Source organism: Leptosomus discolor, chromosome 27 (genome assembly GCF_034619465.1).
Source record: "Leptosomus discolor isolate bLepDis1 chromosome 27, bLepDis1.hap2, whole genome shotgun sequence".
Taxonomy (NCBI): domain Eukaryota; kingdom Metazoa; phylum Chordata; class Aves; order Leptosomiformes; family Leptosomidae; genus Leptosomus; species Leptosomus discolor.
Genome location: NC_141417.1, coordinates 2,447,959 through 2,472,895, shown reverse-complemented (window position 1 = coordinate 2,472,895; position 24,937 = coordinate 2,447,959). Strand labels below are relative to the sequence as shown.

At 55.5% G+C, this 24,937-nt stretch overlaps 1 protein-coding gene across 1 annotated transcript; it reads left to right on the top strand.

The window, feature by feature from the left end:
* The first annotated feature begins 3,420 nt into the window (after positions 1-3,420).
* SLC4A8 (solute carrier family 4 member 8) lies at positions 3,421-23,632 on the top strand. Its single transcript, XM_086478808.1, has 24 exons — positions 3,421-3,465; positions 8,809-8,890; positions 9,625-9,759; positions 10,202-10,337; positions 10,751-10,911; positions 11,840-12,028; positions 12,853-12,941; positions 13,074-13,231; positions 13,605-13,692; positions 14,178-14,324; positions 14,481-14,572; positions 15,080-15,254; positions 15,399-15,532; positions 16,428-16,673; positions 16,779-16,884; positions 17,809-17,970; positions 18,643-18,756; positions 19,874-20,035; positions 20,581-20,832; positions 21,601-21,669; positions 22,180-22,353; positions 22,453-22,590; positions 23,008-23,105; positions 23,545-23,632. Exons 1-24 carry the CDS (start codon positions 3,421-3,423, stop codon positions 23,630-23,632), a joined length of 3,240 nt encoding a protein of 1,079 aa, XP_086334934.1.
* The last annotated feature ends 1,305 nt before the right edge of the window (positions 23,633-24,937 follow it).

Sequence of the window (24,937 nt, the reverse complement as noted above, 5' to 3'; positions counted from 1 at the left end):
ATCCTACACCTTCTTGCTGGAGAGCCGCAGCTTTGAGCTTGGTTTCTCCATTCACGTGGATGTCGGAGCTGCTTTCTGCCCTGGGCTGAACCAGGACCTTGATTTCAGTGAGGGTCAAAGCGGGTTTTCTCAACGTCGCGGGGCAACTTTCCCGCTAGCGTGTCCTGCTCCGAGCTTCCTCCTGTGGCTCCTCAAATTAATTAGGCGGTGGGATGATTTTATAGTGTTTTGTGCTCTTCTATAGGGCCTGGAAGAAAATATTGTTTCCCAGCATGCTGGGTTACTGGAAGCGCCAGAGCCGAAAGCGAGCCCGAGCAAGAAAACTCATAAATTTATTTGGTATGAAATTGTAACAGCCATCCAGAATTCGCCGGAAGGAAGAAAACCAGCCCGGTTCTTGCTTTGAGAGCACGTCCGGTAAATTTAATTTAAAAATTGCGAGCACAGATGGCTTCTCTCAAGAGTCAAAGCAGCCGTGGCGCCGCGCGGGTTTCCACGAGCCGTTTCCACGTTTCCTGCGCTGTGTCAGGCCCCGTGCTGCCCAAAAACGGTGTGAAAAAATCGCACCGGGCGCCTTTGGGGTGGTGGAATTTCGGCCTGATGCTCCGTCCCTGGTGAGCCGGGGTGGTCGAGCAGTTGTAGTTCAACAAACGAACTTCACTGCTTGGCCTTCCTCAACGTGCTTCGTTGTATTTTTAGGTGTCGTGGTGTACGGTGCAATTAGTCACCCCCTTCCCAGCCAGATGGTCCACAATGACACAGGAGCTTCTTTTTTTAATCCAGCACTTTCCATTGGCATGAACGTGCCCCTGCTTCCTAAATAACCTTAAGTGTAGGGTGCCTGTCTTAACTGCGGAGAGTGGGCGGCGTGTTATTGTTTTTGCCCCGGTTCGGCTCACCGGTGGGTGTTTTTGGGAAAGGCAGGAGCTGGGTCAGCGCAGTTTCCCGTAAGAAAAAACAAATAAATTGGAAAATCAAAACTGGATTAAACCTGCTTTAATTCTCGCTGCGGGGCGTGTGCGTCGGGCAGACGCGGGGGCATGTGCCTCCTCCCTCCGCTCTTGTTTTCAAACCCAGGCTTGAAAAAAGCTGGAGCCGGCCCTAACGCTCCTAGTGAAAACCAAGCCAGCAGAAAGGCAGCTGAAAACCGGATTTGGGTGGAAAATGGTCCGTTGTTGAGTTTTCTAATTCAGGAGCCTGGGATATGGCGAGGGAGAAGGGGCTGCCCAGGTGCTGGGGGGAGCGTGGGCGTCCTGACGAGGCGCACACACCCGCGCACACACGTGTGCACACGAGCTCTGCGCGCCCAACCGTGTACAAACGCCCCCAAACTCCAATATCAGACCCTTTTGGGGCCACATTTTGAGAGGAGCCCAAAGAAACGGGGATCCCATGAGGCAAGAGCGGGAGATTTAGTCCCTTTAATGGGAGAGTGATGAAAATTTAAATTTTCTGCAGCAAAAGCAGTATTTCTCGAAGGGAAAAACTCTCTCTGACAGCTGTGGTTGTCCCCAGTCTCTTGAGGGGTCTGGGAACTGTCGTCGGAAATAAGGGGAAGGGGGATCATCTCCCCCCCACCTGCAGCAGGAACCCATCTGTGCCACCAGCTAGGATGGGAAATCACTAATGGCTCTGTTAATTAGTAACTGATCCTCTATTTTCCTCTCCCATTAATGGACGAGAAATGTTTCTTGATCTCATCACGTTTGGACGTGGGCTCAAGGTTGGAAGATGGAGCAAAGGACGTACATTTTCAAGCAATATAAATAATTTTCAAGTATTGTTTTTAGCAGAGTTTTAGCTGACAGCGCTATCTTGGGCCAGTGGTTTTGGGGGCAGGGGGGGGATTTTAAGTTTCATTTCAGATTTTTGCCAAAGGCCTTTCCTGGGGTAAAAACGGGCAGTGGGGCTACTGGGAAGGGCTGAAGGGGCCATCGCTGCAGCGGGGCGAGCCTTGCTGCCTGTCCCCTGGGTGCGTGACTGAAGGGGGGTTTTGAGCTCAGTTTCTCTTGAAAATATTAATTTGGACACAAAATTGGAGCGCCCGAGCCCACGTAGAGCCCTCGACCGCTCGGGGCACGGCAGCGTTTCAGGTGTTTGCCCAGACGCTTGTAAAATGCCTGTTGGAGGGGGAACATCCATTCCCATCCCCACACCCCCTCCCCATTTCTGACCCCTTCCTGCTGGGCAAGGGGGTCTCTGGAGGAGCAAAGAGCTGGGTTTGTCCTGAGCTGGAGTGGGGGGAGTGGGGTGGGGGGTGTGGGGGGCAGCGCTGGCTGCAGCTGCGGGGGGGCAGGATGGGTGGGAGGAGGCCAGGAGGGGAGCTGGGGGGGATCCGAGGGAGATACTGGAGGGGGACTGGGGGTGCTGCTGGGAGGGATCAAGGGGTGCTGCTGGAGGGGCATCAGGGTGATGCTGGGTGGGGGGAGCGGGGAGATGCTGGGGGGGAGCTGGGGGTGATGCAGGAGGGGATCAAGGGGTGCACTGATGGGGGGATAAGGGGGATCAGGGGGAGGTGCTGGGGGGGAGCTGGGGGTGATGCTGGAGGGGGATTGGGGGAGATACTGGGGGGTGATCGGGACGATTGTGGAGGGGAAGTGGAGGGGATGCTGGAGGGGCATTAAAGGGAGATGCTGGGGGGGGGGTTGGGGAGCGGGGGATGATGCTAGGGGGGAGCTGGGGGTGATGCTGGGGGGGATCAGGGGGAGATGCTGGGGGGGATCACGGGGAGATGCTGGGGGGGAGCTGGGGATGATGCTGGGGGGGATCACGGGGAGATGCTGGGGGGGACCTCGGGGTGATGCTGGGGGGGATCAGGGGGAGATGCTGGGGGGGAGTTGGGGGTGATGCTGGGGGGGAGCACGGGGAGATGCTGGGGGGGAGCTGGGGGTGATGCTGGGGGGGATCACGGGGAGATGCTGGGGGGAGCTGGCGGTGATGCTGGGGGGGATCAGGGGGAGATGCTGGGGGGGACTTGGGGGTGATGCTGGAGAGGGGTTGGGAGGGTGATGCTGGAGGGGACCGAGTCGGCGATGATTCTGGAGGGGGGTCACAAAGATGATGGGGGGAGGGGGGGACGGTGATGCTGGAGGAAGCCGGGGAGGGGGAGGATGCTGGCGGCGGCCCGGGGGGGGGGGTGGTGTGTTTGGTGGGGGGGGGCTACCGAAGCGGGGCCGCAGTCCCCTCGCCGGGCGCTGCCCCCCCAGCCCCCCCCCCTTTCCCCGAACCCCCGGCCCTGCCTCCTCCCTCCGCCCGCCGCCTCCTCCCGGCCCTGGGCGGGGTTTGGCCCCGGCGCCGGGGGATGCTGGAGCCGGTGTGAGCGGCACCGGGGCTGCAGCCGGCTGCGGCCCCCCCTGGCCCCAGCCCCGGGGGGGACCCCGGTGTCGTGTGTGTCCCCCCCCCCCCCCCCCCGGCCCAGCCATGCCCGCCGGCAGCAACGAGCCCGATGGGATCCTCAGCTACCAGGTGGGGGGGCGGCGGCAGCGGGGGGGGGGGGGGGGGTGGATGCCCGGTACCCCCGGGCGGTTCGGGCCGGGCCGCCGGTGCGGCCGGAGGATGCTCCGTGGCTGCTCACTGCGGCATTTCCGATGGCGGCGGGGGGGGGGGGGGACACGGGGGGGGGGGAGCAGGGGGCTGGGGGGGCGGGGGGGAGGCCAGGCGTCTGCGGGGGGGGGGGGGGGGGGGCGTGGGGAAGGGGGCTGCAAAGGGGCGTGCGAAGCGGGGGTGAAGGGCATCTGCAAGGTGAGGGGGTGTAAGGAGGAGGGGGGGGTGGGGGGTGTGTGTGCAAGGGGGTGCCCAGGCCTCTGAAGGGGGGTGCATCCGTAAAGCATCTGCAAGGCGGAGGGGTGGGGGTGCAAAGGGGGGGGGGGGGGGGAGGGGGGCGAGGGGTGTCCGAGGTGGGTGCAGGAGGGGAGGAAGGCGCCTGCTTGATGCCTGTTGGGGGGCTGTCCGCTGGGACCCCCTTGTCCCCCCTCCCTCCGCATCTAGATGTGACCCCCTGCGGGGCCTTTGAAGGGGGGACAAAGGCCACTGTCCCCGCAAAGCCCCAAAGCACCCCCCAAAGCCCCCAGTAATGGGGGGGGGGGGGGGCAGGTCTCAGCTATTGTCCCCACCAGGCGCTTGCACGGATGCGCCAGGGGTTGGGGTGCAGGCAGGAGGCAGCTGGGTGGTCCCCCCTCTTCCAGCATCTCCTTGTGCCGGGCAGGGCCTGCCCGACCCCCCCGCTGCGCCCCTGGGACCTGGCTGGAGGAGCCGCTCTCGGTGGCAGACGTGAGGTGGGGAATTAATTGATCTGCCCTGAAATTACAGCTCATGGGAAAGGGTGAAAGGAATTTACATCTTCCCCAGCAAGGGACGACGGTTGTGTCCTGCTGATGCTCGGCCGTGACCTGCGTCCCCCCTCGCAGCCCCAGTTCGGGGCTCTGGAGACCAGTCCCCTCCTGTTGCAAGCCCCCAGGTCCAGTCCCCCATCGTCACAGCTCAAATCCTGGCCCAGCACCGTGGGGGGACGGTGCTGACCCCCACGATAGCAAAGGAGGGAGCCGTGGGGAAGGTGGCTTTGTCTGGACGGGATGGAGAGGGGCGAGGAGGGAGCCTCCTGCTCTGCCACCAGAGCAGCCTCCAGTTTGGCCTCTGTTACCCTCATCCCATGATAACACCAGGATCAGTGCTATTAATTACGTTTCGGGCAAGATTAATTACATAAATCCTCCCTCCCGCTGCCGGTGGCCGGTCCTGCTTGCGTGTGACAGGACGAGGGGGCCAGGACACGCCGTTCGCCTGCTCGTGCGATGCTTTCGGCCTCCCCCAGCACCAGCAGGACTCAAAGCCGGACCTGAACCTCTGCTTTGGGCTTTTCCTCATCCTCAACTACACCAAAGCTTCCCCAGGGAAAGATTTTTCTTTCTTAACTAGAGGGGTTGCGCTGAGACAGGTAAACTGAGGCAGGACGCTCAAAAATCCCTCTTTCCTACTGGGACAAAAAACCCGCAGCAAAACAGCGATTCTGGAGGTGGACATGAGGAGAGGATGCACCGAGCTCGTGACGCGAAGGGGTTCACTGCAGCCGTGTCGAAACGGGCTTTCCTCCTTCGCTCCGGCGATTCCTGATTTCATTTTTCCGAGCAGTAATTACTTTCAGCCTCCCAACAAAACCAGCTTCGAAGCAGCCAGCTGGAGCTTTGCGCTTAGAAAATAGTGAAGCAGAACAACTCCGCCTGCTCCGGAGCTCAACAAGCGAGCGATGCAAAGCTTGGCGTCTCCTTTCCCAGCCCGGTTTCGACAATTCGGTGTTTTCCAGGTGCCTGTCAGCAGCGGTGAAGGACGGAGAGGGAAGGTGAAGCGTCTGCGAGTGCCGGTACCCATCCTGGGATGGGACAGCTTGCTTTCTGGAGGCACCTCTCCTTCCTGCTCCGTCCCATCCCAAGCCCATGGATCCACAAATCCCATGGAGCTATTAAATCCGTAACGCCAGCAGCAATTTCCCCGATGAAATAACCACTCCCGAGTCCATTCGAGTGGCCTAACAGGGACCGAGAGAGTTTTGAGTGGGGCCGTTTCCTTCGGTGGCATCCCCGTGCAAGGCTTGCCGCGGTTTCGGGGATGCTGCGATGCCCGGGAAAGGGCGATGGGATGCTCGGAGCATCTTGCTGCAGACCCGGAGGTGCCCACTTGTCCCATTTCCTCCTATTTTGGCTCCTGAAGCTTGAATACTAAATAATAAAAAAGCAGCGGGGATCTGAGCTTGGATCATGATGGGATTTTAACTGATTAGACCTCGGTGTCACCTTCCTTTGCCGTGTTATTTTACACCCCGTGTCGCCTTTCAGGGCAAGCCCAGCAGTTAACCTCTGCGCCGAGCGGCGCCGGGGAGGAAGTTCATTAAAGCAAATGAATTTGTAGGATGGAAATGATGGATTGGAAAATAAAGTAGAGCTGGAGATTGCTGGAGGGAGTGAGGAGAGTAAGAAATGTCGCTTATCTGGACATTTCCGTACCGTGCTAGGACTTGGTCTGGCTAACGAGGCTTTATGGAGGCACCGAAGGGATGGACGCCGTGCCAAAGCGAGCCCTTCCTGGAACGCCGTCGGTTTTGGCAGGAAATGTTGATGACCACCGGTGCCACCCCGCAACGTTTGTTTTCCCAGCCGTTCCCACCTCACTTGCATTTTGGCAGCTTGGGCTTTTAAATACGCCCAAACGCCGCTCAGGCCCTTCGCCCCGGCGGGATGCGGCGTCAAACACCCCGTTTCTCTAGTCCGGAGGAGAGTTTTGGCTCCAAATGGAGCTGGTTTCTCCCCATCCACTCAGTGTCCCAAGCAGGAAGGGGGATGGGGTTTGTGTCTGTAAGGACCCGGCTCTGCATCGTCCGGGGTCGTTGCCCAATGACCAGCGGTAGCTGTTGGGTCTCGGGGGTTGGTACGCACCGGGTGCCACTGAGCACCTCTCGGTGAGGGCTGTCCCGGTGTCCCGGGGCCATCTGGCTCCCCGATCGAGATGGAGGTTAAATTATGCCCCAAAACCAGCGACCAGAGTCAGGACGAACTGGAAAGGAGTTACAGAACATCGCAGGTAGCACGGACGGGGCTCTGCCGAGGGGCCGAGCGTCCCCCCAAGAGTGGGACAACTCACCCCGAACTCCCGTGGGCATTTCCCCGGAGCACGGAGGGGTGGGCCGGGGGAGATGCTTTGCGCTGGGGGACGGCTGCCGGGGGCAGGTTTAGCCTCGGAGGATGGAGGCAAAACGGTTTCTGAGAGAGAAGGGGACTTTCCCCCGTGTGGGGTGTTTGACAGCTGCGACACCCAGGTTGCTCCGTTTGTCCCCCCACCTTAACCTCGAGCTGGTTGTTATTTTCTTGAAACTGCTTTTTTATTCACGTTGTGAATTTCTTTACACCCCGATTTTATTTACGTTGCGTTTTTCCTTGAATCGCGATTTGATTTACGTTGCGGTTTCGTGTAAATCGTGATTTAAAGCGATTTTACTAAGCCCTTTCGTCCCGTGCCTTTTCCGAGGTCAGGGTTCGGGTTGTACTTTGGCAAACCCGGCGGGGAGCAGGATGTGTTGCTAAGAAGGGACGGAGGGCGGTGGAGGCTGTCACAGAGCGAGGGCAGGCGTGCAATAATCCTGCTGCCGGGTAACGGGGGCGAGTCCCGGGGCGGGAGCAACGAGTCGGCTCTGAAATTAGTACTTGGGGACCAGCAAACTCCTTTCCAGGCGTTTGTCCCTCTCGCTCATCAAATTCACCGGTGACTGGGAGGCATGAGCTTTCCCGAGCGTCCCGGCTGCGCGGCGGGTGATGCCGTTCAGGAATTTGGGGGCTCAAAAGCAGATTTCACGTTAGCGCTTGCAGCTTTAAATCAGATTTATTTTCTATATCTCATCTCCAGGGTTAATGCCTCGTTATTTGTCCAACAGGCAGCGTATGCCAGCGCAGCGTTTGAAGTTTTACTTGAAAATTGCAGCTTTGGTTGTTCTGGGCTGTTTCCCAGCGTGCGGTGTAGCTCTTCCTTCTTGAATTTCATCCAGCAGCCCTGCCGGTTCCCCCAGTTTTCTCGGTATTTTGCTCTTTTTCGAACTCCAGTTTCAGAAATCGAGCAACTGGGTGTGAATCTCGCTGTATTTTTTTTTTTTTGCTTGAATTGTTTTTGGTCGCTGTGGTGACGGCAATGGGCTTGCAAAGATGAAACTCAGCAATTCAATAGTCCCAAACCTTCCCCTTTTTGCCTTTAATAAAGGAATAATTTGAAAACCGATGAAAACTGAAGGGTGTTGGGGCATTGCAGGCTTTTTCTTTGCATGGGTGAATAGATTTTGGCTTTTTGGGTTAGTTACTGTCCATGCAGGCAAGGAAGAAGAAACAGAACGGCGGTAAACTCTTTTCTTTAGTATTTACAACATTCACAGCAGTTAAAAGTGGAGCCTGAAGAGGGGAAAAAAGACACCAAGTGTTTCCAGGAGGCCCTTTCAAGGCCGCACTTGTGACTCGAGTGCGAGACACGGTCGGGTTTTTATTTCTTTGAACGCATTAATCCTGGTTATCCCCTTCCCCGACCTGCTGGCAAGGGGAAGAGAAGCAAAAAAGCTTATTTCTGTTTGCTCCTCTAGTTCTCCTTCGGCTTTTAAGGCACAGATGCTCCTCGTGCGGTGCTGGCGGGGGTGTTTCAGGCGAGGAGGGCATTAGCTCTCAGCCCTTGGCTTTTGCAAGGAGAAAAAAGGAGGGTTTCTGTGGAGAGCAGCTTGCACCAAGGGAAGCCTGAGCCTCCTTGGGCTGAAGCTTCGCCCTTGCAGGTTCTTGAGGGCCTTTGGAGGTTGTCGGTGGCCATGTCCTGGGGCCAAGTGCCATCTAGTGAGTCCTGCAGGTATCACGTTTGGGGGCTGAGACTCGCTGTGGTCAAAAGTGCCAAGTGTAGGGTTGTGGGGTTTTTTCCAGTTTGAAAATACCTTTTTTTGGTTGGGTTTTGGGTTTTTTTTGGGGTTTTTTTTTAGAAAGGAACCACACGAATGAAGCAGGAGGTTGGTTTTTTTCCTGGTCTGAAACACTCAGCCCTCTCCCCCTGTAGTAAATACTTCCAGACTCACCTTGTGTACAGGATAGGTGATGTTCTGGGCTGTTTTATTTGGGTTTGGGAAGAAAAACCTCCTATGAGTCCATTTTTTTTAGGGCTGCGCTTGGAGGACTCGGACTCGGGTGGGTGCAGGGGTGGATGACGGCTGGGAGGGTGTAAGGGATCTCCACACACCTTCTTCTCCTCCAAACCTTTTACCTTCTCCTCCAAACCTTTTACCTTCTCCTCATTGCTGAACAGAGACAGGACGAAGAGGCGGTGATTGACCAGGGAAGAACGAGCAACGTTGTCAATATTCACTATGAGAAGGAGGAGTTGGAAGGTGAGTCCCTGCCGAGATCCCGGTAGAGCAGCCACCAGCCCAGCGCCTTTTCCCGTTGCGCAAAGTCTCTACAACGTCCCTTGCTCGGTGTCACATCACGTGCAGCAAAATGTGGTGTCCTTCTAAGAAAATATGCTATTTTCACATTTTTTTAATATTACGGCTTTTTCAACGGAGGGGAAAAAACCCTTGTGGAGGCCACGGTGTGAGTTTGGCCACGGGGATGGATAATTAGCCACAAGGCTGGACAGTTCTCGGCCTGTTTTCCCACAGAGGCTGCTCCTGGCTTGGAGAGGTCAGGAGAGTAATTTGATGGCTGCGGACACAGGGGTGTGATTTTCTTTTTTTGTTCTGGAGTTCGTTATCGTGGGACTGATTTGATCTTCTCTTGTCACCTTGTGCCATACGAAGATTTAAAAAATAATAACCTTCTGTCGCTGCTTAATGAGTCTGAGCGTCGTCCAGCCGAAGCTGGAATTTGAGAAGAGGTTCGATACTTTCAGGGCATTTTAGGTGACCCAGAGCCACCCCTTGTTGTTGCTCTGCTGTTGCAAAGCTCGAGGAGAATGGGCTTGGAAGAAAGGGACAGGTCTGTGACATTCAGGGAGCCAGTGAACATAAAATCAAGAGAAGTTGGTGTTTCCTCCTGGGACAGCTGCACTGGTTTAATCGTGGCATCTGCATCCACCACCTCTGCCGTATCGAGAGCGCTGCAAATCCCGCTTTTTTCACAGGCCACCGGACCCTGTACGTGGGGGTGCGGATGCCGCTGGTGAGGCAAAGCCACCGGCATCACCGTCCCCACAGCCAGAAGCATCGGAAACGGGAACGGGAGAAGGACTCTGCCCCGGCGGAGCAGGGCTACCACTGTGAGTGGCATTTGCTCAATGCCTCGGGGCTATGTGGGTGCTGGGGCCTTCTGCAGGCAGGTCCATGTGGCTAGTTTGTGTGGCTTGCTGCTCTTCCGAGGGGAAGTGGCATTATTTAGCAAGACCCCTTTTCCCAAACTTTTCTCCATGTTTTTTTTTTAAGGCAGTTAAATGCCTAATGGATTTAGGCTTGTCTTCCTTAGAGGAGACCTGGCTTTGAAAATGAAATGTGGGGAAGGAAAGCTGCCCGTCCGTGGGCAGAGGTGGAGTAGGTCCTTCTCCTTCTCCGTGGCTCTCTGCAAGCCTGGACAGACCCAGGGGAGAGGGACCAGCCCAGTATTTATGGCTGAACTGGTTCCGATCTGATGCTCCCTTTGCCTGTGAGCGTGACGGGCCGCCTTCGAGCACGGTAACGGGACGGGGCTTCGTTTTCTGCCGCCAGACACCCCGTCCCAGCGGGTGCAGTTCATCCTCGGCACCGAGGAGGACGAGCAGCATGTCCCCCACGACCTGTTCACCGAGCTGGATGAGATCTGCGTGAAAGAGGGCGAAGGTGCCGAGTGGAAGGAAACAGCGAGGTAAATCCCTGCCGCCGGCTGCGGCGGGAGAGGAGTCTCCGTGCCGGCAGTGCCCGCGGGCTCTGCTTTCCGCTCGCCGGGACGTGAAGCTTTTGCAGCTGCAGGTGTCAACGCGAGGAGCCTCCTCCTCTTGCCACCCCGCCGCTCTGCTAAAGGGGTTGCAGAGCTGCGGCTGCCCAGGGCGGGCTGTGGGGTCTCCTTCCCTGGGGACATCCAAAACCCGCCTGGGTGACCTGCTCTGGGTGACCCTGCTCTGGGTGACCCTGCTCTGGGTGACCCTGCTCTGGGTGACCTGCTCTGGGTGACCCTGCTCTGGCAGCGGGGGGGTTGGACCAGGCGATCTCCAGAGGTCCCTTCCCACCCCTGACACTCTGCGACTCCATGATGGGGCTGATGGCGCCCGACGCCCGCAGGTGGCTGAAGTTCGAGGAGGATGTGGAAGACGGCGGCGAGCGCTGGAGCAAGCCCTACGTGGCCACGCTGTCCTTGCACAGCCTCTTCGAGCTGAGGAGCTGCATCATCAACGGCACGGTGCTGCTGGACATTTGTGCCAACAGCATCGAGGACATTGCAGGTACCGTGCGCGTCGCATCCCCCCGGGAACGGCCGAGCTCGGTTTGCCGCGGTGCCCTTCACTCTCGAATCACACCCTGCCCCAAAGGCCGGTCCTTTTCCAGGTGTCCCTCTGGGTTTTTAAGCCCTAGGTTGGTTTTGGATGTTGGCTGGGCGTGCGGCAGCTTTTTCTTCCGATATGGGATCCTTTTGAAAGCGATCTATGGGGTTAGAGAAGCGATTAGAGAATGTTCTTCAGCCAAAGAGGAGTGTGTGTCAGGGCTTAGTGGGCTGCTCTTAGAAATGAGGACTCTGCATAAGAGCTGAACCTCCTTAAATCAACTATTTATTACAAGCCATTTCCTCACATTCTTTTTTTTTTTTCCTTTTGCCTTAACATCCAGGATTTAAGAGTTTTAAAGGCAGAGTTTATCTGGCAGGTGGCCAAGCAGTGTATTTCTGTGGGGAAGATAATTGAAGTTAATTGAAAAAGCAGCTTTAGGGAAATGATCTTTGACTGGCAGGTCTCCGTTCAGCCCTTTCCAGAGCTGGGGAAGTCAGAGCTGGTCTTAGCACATTTCCCCCTGGGCTTGGCAAATTGCAGTCGATCGGCCAAGGAAACTCTGGGAGAGTCTGTGCTAGAGATTGCTTATTGTTTGGTTAAATGTGTAGAGCCAGACAGAGGGGGCAGGTCAGGCAAGAAAATGACATTATTTAGACTGGGAAATAATTATCTCAGCGGAGTGATGAATAAGGACTTTGATGCTGGTTTTTAGCAAAAGAAAATTCCTGCTTGCACCGCAAAGGCTGAGCTGTACTGAAACGTCCTGCTCAGCACGGCTGAGCCCGCGTCGGCGTATCCTGCGTGGCACAGCCTTGCCTGGGGGCCTCGGGGGTCGGCACTTGGGGGCTTCTGCTCTGATGGCTTCCGTTCCCTTTGCCATCCCCAGATATGATCCTGGGCCAGCAAGAACAGTCCGTGGAGTTTGACGAGCGCATGCGGGCGAAAGTTCGAGAAGTCCTTTTGAAGAAGCATCACCATCAGAACGAGAAGAAAAGAAACAACCTTCTCCCCATCGTCCGCTCGTTTGCTGACGTGAGCAAGAAGCAGTCAGACCTGCACCTCCTCGACAAGCCAGGTGAGGGGTCCTGCGGGCTTTGGCACCAGGGGAGGGTTTCTGCCAGGCTTTGGCACCAGGGGAGGGTTCCTGCGGGCTTTGGCACCAGGGGAGGGTTCCTGCAGGGCTTTGGCACCAGGTGAAGGTTTCTGCCAGGCTTTGGCACCAGGGGAGGGTTCCTGCAGGGCTTTGGCACCAGGTGAGGGGTCCTGCGGGCTTTGGCACCAGGGGAGGGTTTCTGCCGGGCTTTGGCACCAGGTGAAGGTTTCTGCCAGGCTTTGGCACCAGGGGAGGGTTCCTGCAGGGCTTTGGCACCAGGGGAGGGTTTCTGCCAGGCTTTGACACCAGGGGAGGGTTCCCGCAGGGCTTTGGCACCAGGGGAGGGTTTCTGCCGGGCTTTGGCACCAGGGGAGGGTTCCTGCAGGGCTTTGGCACCAGGGGAGGGTTTCTGCCAGGCTTTGGCACCAGGGGAGGGTTCCTGCAGGGCTTTGGCACTAGGGGAGGGTTTCTGCTGGGCTTTGGCACCAGGGGAGGGTTTCTGCCAGGCTTTGGCACCAGGGGAGGGTTCCTGCAGGGCTTTGGCACTAGGGGAGGGTTTCTGCCAGGCTTTGGCACCAGGGGAGGGTTCCTGCCGGGATTTGGCACCAGGGGAGGGTTCCTGCGGGCTTTGGCACCAGGGGAGGGTTCCTGCAGGGCTTTGGCACCAGGGGAGGGTTTCTGCCGGGCTTTGGCACCAGGGGAGGGTTTCTGCCAGGCTTTGGCCCCATTGGACTTGCCCTGGTTAAGGAGAAGCATCCCAATTGCTCTTTGTCCGTCTTTCTGATTGTCTTTCTTTTTCCTTCCAGCCCAAACACTCACCCCTCATCCTTCTCCCAGCACTGCAGAAGCTAAAAATGGGGTGAACCATGAGACCAACGCAATGGATTTAAGCAAGGTGAGACACTCGTAGCTTTCTTACGCCTTGAGGGCCAGATTTGCGCTTGGAAGCTTGGCTGCAGAGTGAGCTGCAGGGTGCTGGGGGCTTTGCTTTTGGGGTGATTGCCTGAAAATCGCTTGTCTTGCCCAGGCGGAGCTGCACTTCATGAAGAAAATTCCCACCGGGGCCGAAGCGTCCAACGTGCTCGTAGGAGAGCTGGATTTCCTTCACCAGCCCATCGTGGCATTTGTCCGCCTGACCCCGGCTGTCCTCCTCTCGGGCATGACGGAAGTTCCCATCCCAACAAGGTCTGAAGGAGAAGCGCTAAAGTTTTTATTTAAAAAAAAACCCCAACAAAACAACGCCCCATTGCGTGCGTCGGTTTGGCATCCGCAGGGAACAAGGCCGGTGGGAGCGAGCTCGTTTCCCCCACCCACATCTCCTCACCTTCATTTCTCCCTTCCCTTCCGTATCTTTTAAACCCGTTGGCCAATTTTAATGAAAGTTGGCCCCAAAATTAAATTTGCGGTTGGTTTTGACGAATTTCAAATTCATCGTGAAGTTGGTGAGCGCGAAGTCCCCTCTTGAGCCGCGCTCTGGGCTGGGAGCTCCCGGGGATTTCCTTGGGTGCTCTTTGAGCAGGGGCACGTTCTTCTCTCTCATTTTGTTTTTCTTGCTCAGGTTCCTGTTTGTTTTGCTTGGACCAGAAGGAAAAGCCCATCAGTACCATGAGATCGGCAGGTCCATGGCTACCATCATGACGGATGAGGTGCAACGAGATAAGAGATCTCTCCGGGTCGCTTTTTGGCTTTCCTCACCTCTCCCTGTCTCTGTAGTAGTGAGGAAGAGGATCTGCTGTCCCAGCTGCCCGCAGCTCTCCCAACAGCCCCCCCTTTGTTCACACCCCAAAGCAAACACTCGGATTTGCGTCACCCCACATCCTGGAGGCTGAAATCCCACCCGGGGTGCATCCTGCACCTCATCCTTCTCCCCGGGGTCCCCCCAGGGCTGGCATTGCCAGGGCCCCCTAAAACATCTCCTCTTTAAGCAAAAGGCTCTGGTGTGCCGTGGGGGACAGGAGCCTCGTGGAGACGATTACAAATACCACGATGCAGAGGATTTTTCCTGTTGGGGGAATATTTCCTGCCGTTGGGAAATTTTGGGCAAAATTATCTTGCGTTTAGCCAAGAGCTTGTTGCACTGTCTGGGCCGTCCGATGGGTTGTCCTCTCACCAGGATGTCTCCTCTCGCTAGGTTTTCCATGACGTTGCCTATAAAGCCAAGAACCGGGCTGACCTCGTGGCCGGCATCGACGAGTTCCTGGATCAGGTCACGGTCTTGCCTCCAGGAGAGTGGGATCCATCGATCCGCATCGAGCCCCCGAAAAACGTCCCTTCGCAGGTGGGTGCTGCGGCGGAGGGGGGCGGGCAGGGCGGCAGCACGGCTGGAGGCCCAAATTCACGAGGTCCCACCTTGACACAGTCACATCCCCAGACCAGAAGCAAAACAAGCCAGTGGTCACGAATACATGTCTTTATCTTATTTCCCTTTTAACAGGAAAAAAGGAAGATGCCGGGAGCTCTCGATGACAACGCTTCCCACAGCAAGCCAGAGAAACACAGTGGTCCTGAACTGGAGCGGACGGGAAGGTGTGAGCTTTAATAGTTTGGGGTTTGGTTTTATCTTTTGATTTCCCTCTCAAATCTGAGCACACACCTTCCCTTCTAGCAGGTTTTGGGGTTAGTTGGCTCAGCGAAGGGGCTGCACATCACCAGCTTCATCCCCTGGGCTGGGCAGGCGGGAGATCTGGGCAGCTGGGCTCAGCCACGGTGTGGTTGCACACAGGTCTTCTCGATTTGGGGTGGAAGCAGATGTGTAAATACCTCCAGGTAGAGCTCTGCTGCTTCTCAAAGCAAGGGACTCTTGCAATAAGAGGGGCTGGGCTCTCACATTGGGTCCTTGTCTGTCGCAGGGTGGTTTTTTTTTGTGTAGGGTGGGTTTTTTTGTGTGCCTCAGCTTCTGCTGGGTATAAAATGGGAGGAGACGGCCTCTTTTTAGCAAGGAAGGCTCTTCTGTGCCTGTGATTGCCCTTCTGCAGCAAAGAAAGCTCAGCGCGGTCTTCCAGGAGAACAATCTGGGTTTTTTCCTTCCTCTAGGCTCTTTGGAGGTTTGATTCTGGATGTGAAGCGGAAGGCCCCGTGGTTCTGGACTGACTTTCGTGATGGCTTGAGCCTCCAATGTCTGGCCTCCTTCCTTTTCCTATACTGTGCCTGCATGTCCCCCGTCATCACCTTTGGGGGACTGCTGGGGGAGGCGACCGATGGCCACATAGTGAGCACCTCTCTCTGTTGGGCAGCGTTGCGGGGGGCGGAGGGCAGGATAAAACTCAGGCAAAAGTCCTTGCTGCGGTGAAGGTGCTTTGGTTTTTGTCTCTAAAGATTTATTTACTCACTGCTGCCTCTCTTCCCTGGACAGAGTGCCATGGAGTCACTGCTGGGCGCGTCCATGACGGGTGTGGTGTATTCCCTTTTCGCTGGCCAGCCGCTCACCATCCTCGGCAGCACGGGACCCGTCCTCGTGTTCGAAAAAATTCTCTACAAATTCTGCAAGTAAGGCTGGCTGCTGCCGCCGGGTGCTGCGGGAGCCTTCAGAGGGCAGGGATGGAGAAAAGATGTTTTGCTTCTATTTTTCTTGGCGGTAGTTGTTAGATTTCGGTTGTCTTCTGTGTCGCAGACGTTGCATGTCGCTGCTTTAGCACGAGATGTTGCGAGAGCCCCCCGTCTCTAAAGGATGGATGGGGTCGTTTGGGGTTTTTAGGCTTAAATTAGAAGCAGTGGAGGGAGGAGAAACCACAAGGATGTGGCTGCCCAAGGTGAGCTGCCCGAGTGAAGATGAGGCAGCTCACTCTGCTTTGGGAAGGAGGGAAGATTTGCTTTCCTCTGAGTACAAAACTTGGCACCTCTTAGCCTGTTTTTTGCTGGAAGTGCATTTTGCCCAAATATCTGTATAGTTTTCTGCTGAAATATTTTGAGCTTTTAATGATTTTATTGAAAAAGTAGGAGCTTTTAATGTGAAATGGATGTTTTCCATGGCAGCCCTTCTGTTGTGATGACATTGATGTGAGCTGAACCACCCATACTGCAATTAAATCTATTATTGAGCCCCAACTTGCCGGTAGCAGGTGACTGGGCGCCAGTTTCGGTGTTAGGGCATCAGGGAGCTGTGGGAGAACACCACCTTCCACAACGGGGACCTGACCTCAATTCGCCTCCGAGGCGCTGACAGAAGATAATTGTTAAATAATGATAAATAATTGGCCTCTCCTCCTGCAAGTCCACACCCTGCACCGCAGCCCCGAGGCTGTCTGCGGCACTACATGGAAGCTGCATTTATCATCCGCGGCCTTGACACGCTCCCAAATTGCTCCCAGTTTTCCCCGAAGGAAGACACGGCCCAGAGCCTCTTGCTGGCCTTTCCACCCTTCGTTTTCTTTTGGTTTCCCAGGGACTATGCGCTCTCCTATCTCTCTCTGCGGGCGTGCATCGGGCTGTGGACTGCCTTCTTCTGCACCGTGCTGGTGGCCACTGATGCCAGCTGTTTGGTGTGCTACATCACCCGCTTCACCGAAGAAGCCTTCGCCTCCCTCATCTGCATCATCTTCATCTACGAGGCTCTGGAGAAGCTGAGTCACCTGCGAAAGACCTACCCGGTGCACATGCACAGCAACCTCGACTTCCTCACCATCTACTAGTGGGTTTTTTTTCTTCCTCAGACGCCGCTGCCCCTTGGCAGGAGCCCAGGGCTGCCCCTCCATCGCTTTTCCCCTTACCCCTGTCTTGGCTTCTCTCCTCCCAGCTGTAAGTGTGAGGCACCGACCCATCCCAGCAATGAAACCCTGCGTTTCTGGGAGAGCCACAAGATCAACGTGTCTCGCATCACCTGGGAGAACCTGACAGTGACTGTAAGTGCCCCGAGCCGCTGCTTCCTCGTGCCACGGCCCTGGGGTCCGGGGGCGTCGGCACGGTGTGGAAGTCAGAGCCCTTCAGGGGTGATGATGGGCTTCAAACGGTGCTAGTGCTGCTCTGGAAAGTCACGGCGTGAACCTAACGCGTGGTGTTAACCCGCTGGGTCCTGGGCAGGAGAGTCCACCTTGTCCAGTCCACCCTGTCGCCGGCGTAGTGGGCAATACCTGTCCTCCTCAAGCCTGTTGCAGGACAGTGTTTCTGACCGGGAGCAAGGTTAAGTGGGTGGTTTGATTGTTGTAGAAGCTGGAGGACTTCTTCATTCATGCTTGAAGGTAGTAATTGGCTTCCCTAATTGGTTCCTAATAACTCCAGGCCTTGCTTTCTTATTCAGTGCTGTCTGTAGGTACATGCATAAATTTGCATGTCTGAGCAGCCTCTCGGGCGGTTGCTGCTGGAAGCAGAGCCCGGGCGGAGGATGGGAGGCTCTCACGGACCTCCTCATCCCCTCTTGGCCAGGTTCTGCGAGGCCTCCGCTGGGAAGGAACGATTTGTCTCTTCTCCTTTCCCACCATGGTTGTCTTAGCCCTCCTTCCCCATTCCCTGTTTCTCCGTCGCCAAGAGTTTCCATCGTTTCCTTCCCCTCTGGTGTCTTCTTCAGCCGCGGTTACCTGCCGTTCAAGCGGAGGATGTGCCATGGGTCTGTGCTGTGCTGTCCCGTCACATCTCCTCTCTCCGCTCCCGTCTGTGTGGTTTGACGTGTCCCCTGTTCAGCTGCTGCTGCTCATTAAGTATAAGCCTCCCTTGGCAGCAGCAGTCACGAGCTCCTGGATCTTGGACCAAGATCCTCAAAACCCCGTGGTTATCCGAGGTGTCCTTGCCACGCGTGCACTGCCTTGTGTCCTGACACTCTGTTTCTCCAGGAATGTCGGTATTTGCATGGAGAGTTTCGAGGACCTGCCTGTGGACACAATGGCCCCTACGCACCTAATGTCCTCTTCTGGTGCTGCATCCTCTTCTTCTCCACCTTTGTCCTGTCGAGCTTACTGAAGAAGTTTAAAACCAGCCGTTACTTCCCAACCAAAGTAGGTAGAAGAGGGTGGCCAGCAGCAGTCTCCACACTCCTTTCCCAAAATGGCTTTTCTGGAGCACTAAGCAGTATTTGCCAGCACTTGGCCAAGCTGGGAAACGTTGACCTTGAAGACCAAGCTCTCCATCAGCTTGGATGTCCTCCACTTATTTCCATAAGTGCGAAACGATTGTAGCATTTCCCACCCGCCTCGCGACCTGCCCCACGGCAACTTTTTTTTCACTCGGGCAGTGGGAAATCAGCTCTTCCAAAGTTGTTGGGTTTTTTTTTTTTTTTCCACCTTCTGTGCATCATGTGCTCAAGGGGAAAGTTGGCCCAAAGGAGGAGCTACCATAGGAAAAACCACTATTTCTTCCTTTTAAGGAACAAATGATGCCTCAGTGCCTTATTCCCGTTGTAGCTGTGAGTTTGGCTGTAGTGGCATATTTTCCTAAATGTTTGAATTAAACCAACCCTTTTCCACCTGATTTAACTTCTTTTGTTGTCTGACCCCAGATGTCACAGGGACAAACACAGCAGCAGTGTCTAGCCACGGGATTTGGCTGCGTGTCCTCAGAGTGGTGGGATTTTGTTAACCAGCCTTAATGTGGTTGATGTCCCCAACTTTTCCATCTCGTGTTATGGCCCTGTTTGCGATGCCCCTTTCAGCTCTGGTTTCTTGCCCCAGGTACGGTCCACAGTTAGTGACTTTGCTGTTTTCCTCACCATTGTCATCATGGTGCTCATCGACCTCGTGATCGGGATCCCGTCTCCAAAGCTCCACGTCCCCCATATGTTCAAGGTAACAGCGTGTTCTGGCCCGGAGCTGGTTTCAGCCCTCGGGGATGCCGCAAGGTGATGTCGGGGTAGGACAGGGCTGCGTCTGGAGGAGATGCTGGTGGTGCGGCTACCTCCTCTTCTGCCTCCAAGTGCATTGTTTCCTTCTGGAAATGAGAAGACAGCCCCCAAACTAGACGCCTTCAGGAGCAGTATCTAGAGGGGTGTCTTGGTTTGAAAGACAGGTGTCTGGGGAGGAAGGCAGGAGCCTCCCTTGAAATGGAAAGTGCAACCCCCTTCCCTCCAAACTATTATAATTTTGAAATTAACGGGCCTTCAGGCAAAGATATGGGGAATAGGAATAACAGTTCTTTACTAATATATATATATATATAGAACACAAGGCAGGGAAAAAACAAAACAACCACCCCCTGGTTTACACTGACAGAGTCAGAAATACAACCTGACACCCTGTTAGGGTGGCAGTAGCAGTCTGATAAGATGCTGGCTGCAGTCCTCCTGAAGCGATGGGTGTAGTTCTGTGCAAGCAGCGATCAGGTAAAAGGGTCTGGTCTTCCTCCGAAGGTCCAGTGGTAGGCAGGTAGCTCTTGTCCTCTGGAACTCGAGTGGGGGGGGGAAAAACTCCTCTGGGAATCCAGTGGGAGAAGGCTGCTAGGGTGTTGGAGATCTCCGTTTTTATTTGGCATGGACTGCTTGGCTCCTTCCCCCCCCCTCCCCGGGCATCTCACAATGGGATGGGGAGCCGTGAGGCAGTTCCTTGATGGGCCATTAACAGGAGATAGCCCAGGAGCGAGTTATCGATGAGTCAGGCGATAAGGCATTGTTGTGCCCATTGACAGAAGATGGTCCAGAGGGGGGAGGCAGGGAGCACCGCCCCACCTGGTCTCAACAGCTCCTGAAGATGGTCATAGAATACTTGTTTTGTTTTCCTTTTGGCACATTTTACACTGTAACCCAGGACAAGGGGCTTACAGAGAACAGTGGCACTGCTGGACCCCTTGGGAGAGGGTGACACGAAGCCAGGGCTGGGAGATGCTCTGACGCAGGGATGGAGGGGAAGAATCAAAGCCAGGGAAGTGGCTGGGCTGGGAGATGCCGCTGACACGTGCGCTTTGTTGCAGCCTACCAGAGATGACCGCGGGTGGTTCATCAACCCGATAGGACCCAACCCTTGGTGGACGGTGTTGGCCGCTCTGATCCCAGCTCTGCTCTGCACCATCTTGATATTCATGGACCAGCAGATCACTGCCGTTATCGTGAACAGGAACGAGCACAGGCTGAAGGTAAAGGGCTGCGAGAGATGACCCCGTTCCCCAGCCCACCCCAGGCTGCGGGGGTGGGGAGAAGCTCCTGATCCAAGTGCTTCGTGAAGGCATCGGTTTGGGGCAGGATGAACGAGCAGGGAGCAAGTGACAGCGGGGTTCAGACGAGCAGTCTTGTGGAGGAGCAAATTAGTCTTAGCGCAATGTAGAAGCGCGTTTTTGTTTGAAAATGTCAGCAGCCGCTGGGGGAACGGGTTGTTTTGACGAGCTGCCAGAGGCACATCTTACTTGCAAGTGGTGGAACGTTCTTTACGAATGAAAAAAGGAGCCAATTTTTAGGGGTTTTACTGAGAAGTAGGTATCACACAAACTCCCCAAATCCACTCCCGCCAGACTTTCAGGCAAGGCACTTGCACAAAGGCTGGACACGTCCTTATTTGTTTCCAGTTCTCGTTTTAAATTTTCAAGAAGTTGACCAGCGCTCGAGCAGGGTTGGAGTCTGACTTGCGAGGTTGTCCTTGCCCGTGTGCCGTGGGATGCTCTGTGTCTTGGTTTGCTCCCTGCAGAAAGGATGTGGGTACCACCTGGACCTCTTCATGGTGGCCGTGATGCTCGGGGTGTGCTCTGTGATGGGGCTGCCCTGGTTTGTGGCTGCAACCGTCCTGTCCATCACTCACGTGAACAGCCTCAAAGTAGAGTCTGACTGCTCAGCTCCGGGAGAACAACCCAAGTTTCTGGGGATACGAGAGCAGAGAGTCACCGGCTTGATGATCTTTGTGCTCATGGGCTGCTCTGTCTTCTTCACTTCTGTGTTAAAGGTAAGAGGGAAATGCAAAACGCCCAACCACCAGCAGCTTTTTGGGGGTTATACAAAAGTAGTCCCCTCTCTCCAGGCCTGAGGAGTTGTGGAGTGGAGGAGGAGGTGATCACAACCCTTGGGGCTTGACCCATGGTGGGAACCAGCCTCGGCGACGCTTTCCAGCCCTTCAGAGCCCAGTTTGATGTGCTCGTGGCAAGTGGGCAGCACAACCGCTTTAATTGTCAGGTGTCTTTCAGGCCCGCCTGCGTTCATGGGCTGCAACGAAGTGTATTCGGACCAGTCCATCCCCTCTCTCTCAAACAGACCGCGCTTCATTTGCTCCCCCAAAAGCCTCAGACCAGCCATTCCCAGTAGCTGAACACACTGGCGTCATCCCCATGGCCTTCCTTGCGTGTTCCTCCCACAGAGTGATCTCCTCTCTAGGCTACAAGGAAACACGTCGCCACAAGAGCACGCAGAAATGTTTTTCTACCGTCACGGAACGTGGCATGTGGTAGCAGGGGTGAAATTGCCTGTTTTCCTCCAAGCTGTCTGGAAAACAGGATTATTCTGATGAAACTGAACTCAAAAGTTCAGCCTAAAGCAGAGCGTTCGCTCGCTCGCTCGCACGCACAAAATCTCTAAGGGTTTCAATCCGACACATCCCCAGCCCTGTGGAAACTGGAAAGCTTTGGGCAATTTTAGGCAGTGCCTGTAGAAAAAAAGGGGTAATACTGAAAATGCGATTTAAACGGAGAAATGACTGCATTTATTTTTTTTTTCCCAGTTTATACCAATGCCTGTGCTTTACGGTGTCTTTCTCTACATGGGTGTGTCGTCGCTCAGGGGGATTCAGGTATGGACTCTTCTACAGCCTGTCTGCTCCCTGGTAGTTCATCTCCCTAGAGGCAGGAAAAAAGCAGTGGTGTGGGGGAAAACTCTCCAAAAGCAGACGATGAAAATCTTACGTGTAAGGAAAAGGTCGACGGAGGCACCTCTAGGGCTGGGGGGAGCAGGGAAGTTCAGCGCGCTCTGTTCCGGGGTTCGGAGCCGCTCGGGGTTGGTGAAAACGAGGGGATTCAGTTCCTACCACTGGTGGAGATCCTTGCTGGGGGATTCAGTGGGCTGGGAAAGGCTGATTACAGGCTAACGTGGAATAAATAACTGCAGTTCGGTGGGCAGCTCTCGCGGGCGAGCTGGTTTGCAGAGGGAGCGAAGGGCAAACGCCTGCTGCTCCCAGGAGGAACGTGGCGGGATCCCAGATTTCTCACCGCGAGCGAGATCCGGAAACCTCCCTCCGCATCTCAAGAGGGCCAGAAACTTTCCGTGGTCCCAAGGTGGCAACTCTTCCACTTTTATTTCGCAGTTCTTCGATCGCTTGAAGCTGTTCTGGATGCCGACGAAGCACCAGCCGGATTTCATCTACCTGCGGCACGTCCCCTTGCGGAAGGTGCATTTCTTCACCATGATCCAGCTGATCTGCCTCGTCCTGCTCTGGGCCATCAAGGTGTCCCGCGCTGCCATCATCTTTCCCATGATGGTAAGCGCGGATGCCGCTCGGCAGCGGGATGTTCGCGGCGTTGGAGCGAGAGGTAGCGTCGTCTCTGGCCTCACCGCACCTTCCCTCTTCTTCCTGAAGGTTTTGGCTCTCGTTTTCGTCCGGAAAGTGATGGATTTCTGCTTCTCGAAGCGAGAGCTCAGCTTTCTGGATGACCTTATGCCAGAAAGCAAGAAGAAGAAGTTGGACGATGCCAAAAATGAAGCCAAAGAAGAAGAGGTGACGCCTGCTGGGGGCTTGGGGCTGGCCATCTCCCTCGGGCTGAGAGATTGCCCGTGTCTTGAAATATTGGGGGAAGATCAGAACTCAATTGAAAAAGATCCTAATAGCCTGGATCCCACTTTGTAACCTTTTTTTCCTATTTTAGCAGTGAGCTGAACACTTGAATAGAGGGATAATGTTTTTAAATTTATCATAAAGGAAATTATTATTTATTATTATGGAAAGATTTGCTCACAATAGTATTTTTAACCCCCCCAAAAGTGTTTGGAGTGAAAGGGCTTTACCCTGCTCCTGCACTGATAGCTAAAGCTGCTACAGGTCAGAAGGAGAGGGCAGTGTTTTGGCCGGGTGTTTAGTTTATCTCCACTTTGGTCAAAGACGAGAGAACTTGATTTGTCCCTTTTTTTGCACCAGGAGTCCCAGAAGATGATGGAAGCTGCTGCTGCCAATTCGGTTCAGCTGAAGCTGGGCAAGATCAGCGACTCGGATGTCAGAAAGCAAAGCGGTGACAGGTAAAGCCCCAGCAAGATCAGGTTGAAGGTGTTTGGCACAGTTTTATCCACTTTCTCGAGCGCCCCCGTAGAAACCAGCAGCCGCCTCGGTGTGAAAATGGGGTTGAGGGGCAGGGTGGCTGGCGGCGATCGCGGGGCTCTGACCCCAAGTGGCTGCCCAACTCGCGTTTGACCCCCAGAACTGGTGTGGTCGGTGACTTTAGCCCCTCAAAAATGAGGAGCTGGAGGCACGCTCTGCGCCAGCGGTGGCGTAGCTCCGGGGCTAAACACCAGCGGGAGCCTTTGCACGGAGCTCCCAGGCTTGCCTTGCCTCCCCGAGCTCCTCACCCAGCAAAACCTCCCGAGCTTGTGCTGAGCTTTGATTCTCAGGGCTCCCCCCCGGCTCCTCTGGCTGATGCACGTGGTGGCCCCCGTCCCCGTAATCACGGGCTTATTGCAGGGCTGATCCTTCCGAGATCAACATCTCCGATGAAATGTCCAAAACGACCGTGTGGAAGGCTCTCACGATGAACACAGAAACGGTCTGAAGAGGTAAAGGATTCCGTGGGAACGGGACCGTGCGAGGGCACGCGCTGCGGGGTTCCCCGTGCTTTGGCCGGCGATTCCCGTCCCTGGGAACAGGCCGAGGGGGGGGACCATGGCGTGCAAACCAGCTCCTCCCCGCCGGGGAGCTCCCACAAACAGAGCTGAGTCAGCAGCAGCCGGCAGCTCTTCCACTGACGGTGCTCTCCCTCTTTTTCCCTTTATTTTTTTTACTTTTTTATTTCCCCCCATCCCAGTTTTCATGTTTCGGAATCTTGCCTTTGAAGGAGAGGCGTGAGAACGTGACTCAGGGATGTGCCAACGCAGACACGGGGAGAAACCGCTTTATTTCCGTTGGAGGATTCCCATTTAAGCCATGCAGACGTGTTCAGTGATCCTTGGTGTGCTTCAGGCATTCAGTATCTCTAGACCAGCAGACTGAGGTGCACATCGCAACCGGTGGGAGTTCGGTGGTGTTGAGCCTCTGTGTGTACGTGCGTGTGTTGTTGCGGTTTTGTAGTGGTAGAGGGACTGCTACCGCTTCATCATCCAGTGCTATTTTTTTAATATCTGATTCCTCTTCTCTTTTTTTTTTTTCCAAATATAAACTCTGAATGTACAAACTCACTTTCTGCTATATTTGACGCATTCTCCACTTTCTTCTTCATCAGACTGGCGTTTTGATCTGGTTTGGGGTCCTGGCTTTAATTCACTCTTCCGTCTCTTACCGGTACGAGGGGGATGCCCTCCATGGCGGGGCAGCGTAGAGAGCGTCCGAGCGGTCGGAAAAGCATTTCCTCCCTGCGCCCCAGTTTTACATCGTTTTGGGTTCCTTGGTTGGTGGTTGGTTGTTTTTTTTTTTTTGCTTTTGGCTCGGCCATCAGCCCGGGAGCTGCAAAATGCAGCGATGCCACCTTCTTGTCCCCGGGCCGTGAACTGAATATCAGGGAGCACTTCAAATCGAATACCTTGAGTACACCGTACGGTCCCGGGGGCAGCCAGGTGGGACGTGGGGCTCTGTGCCCCTGGCTGCCCCCTCCCTTGTTCCTCCACTTTCCTTCCTTTCGCCTCCCTGCGACTCTGTAGTTTTTTCTTCCCCCCTGTCCTTGCAAAGCCTCTTCTCTCGCAGGGTGGGATGAGCCGGGAGGCAGGTGGGAAGATGATGCCTTTTCCTGCTCCCTTCCCGCGCCGCTTTGCAGGGGGAAGCTCATGAGCAGAGATGGTTCTCGGGCTCTCTTCGCGTTTTGGGGGGTCGTTGGGCTGCGGTGTCACCCCGGGCACGTGCAGGCGAGTCGGGGGGCCGTGGAGCC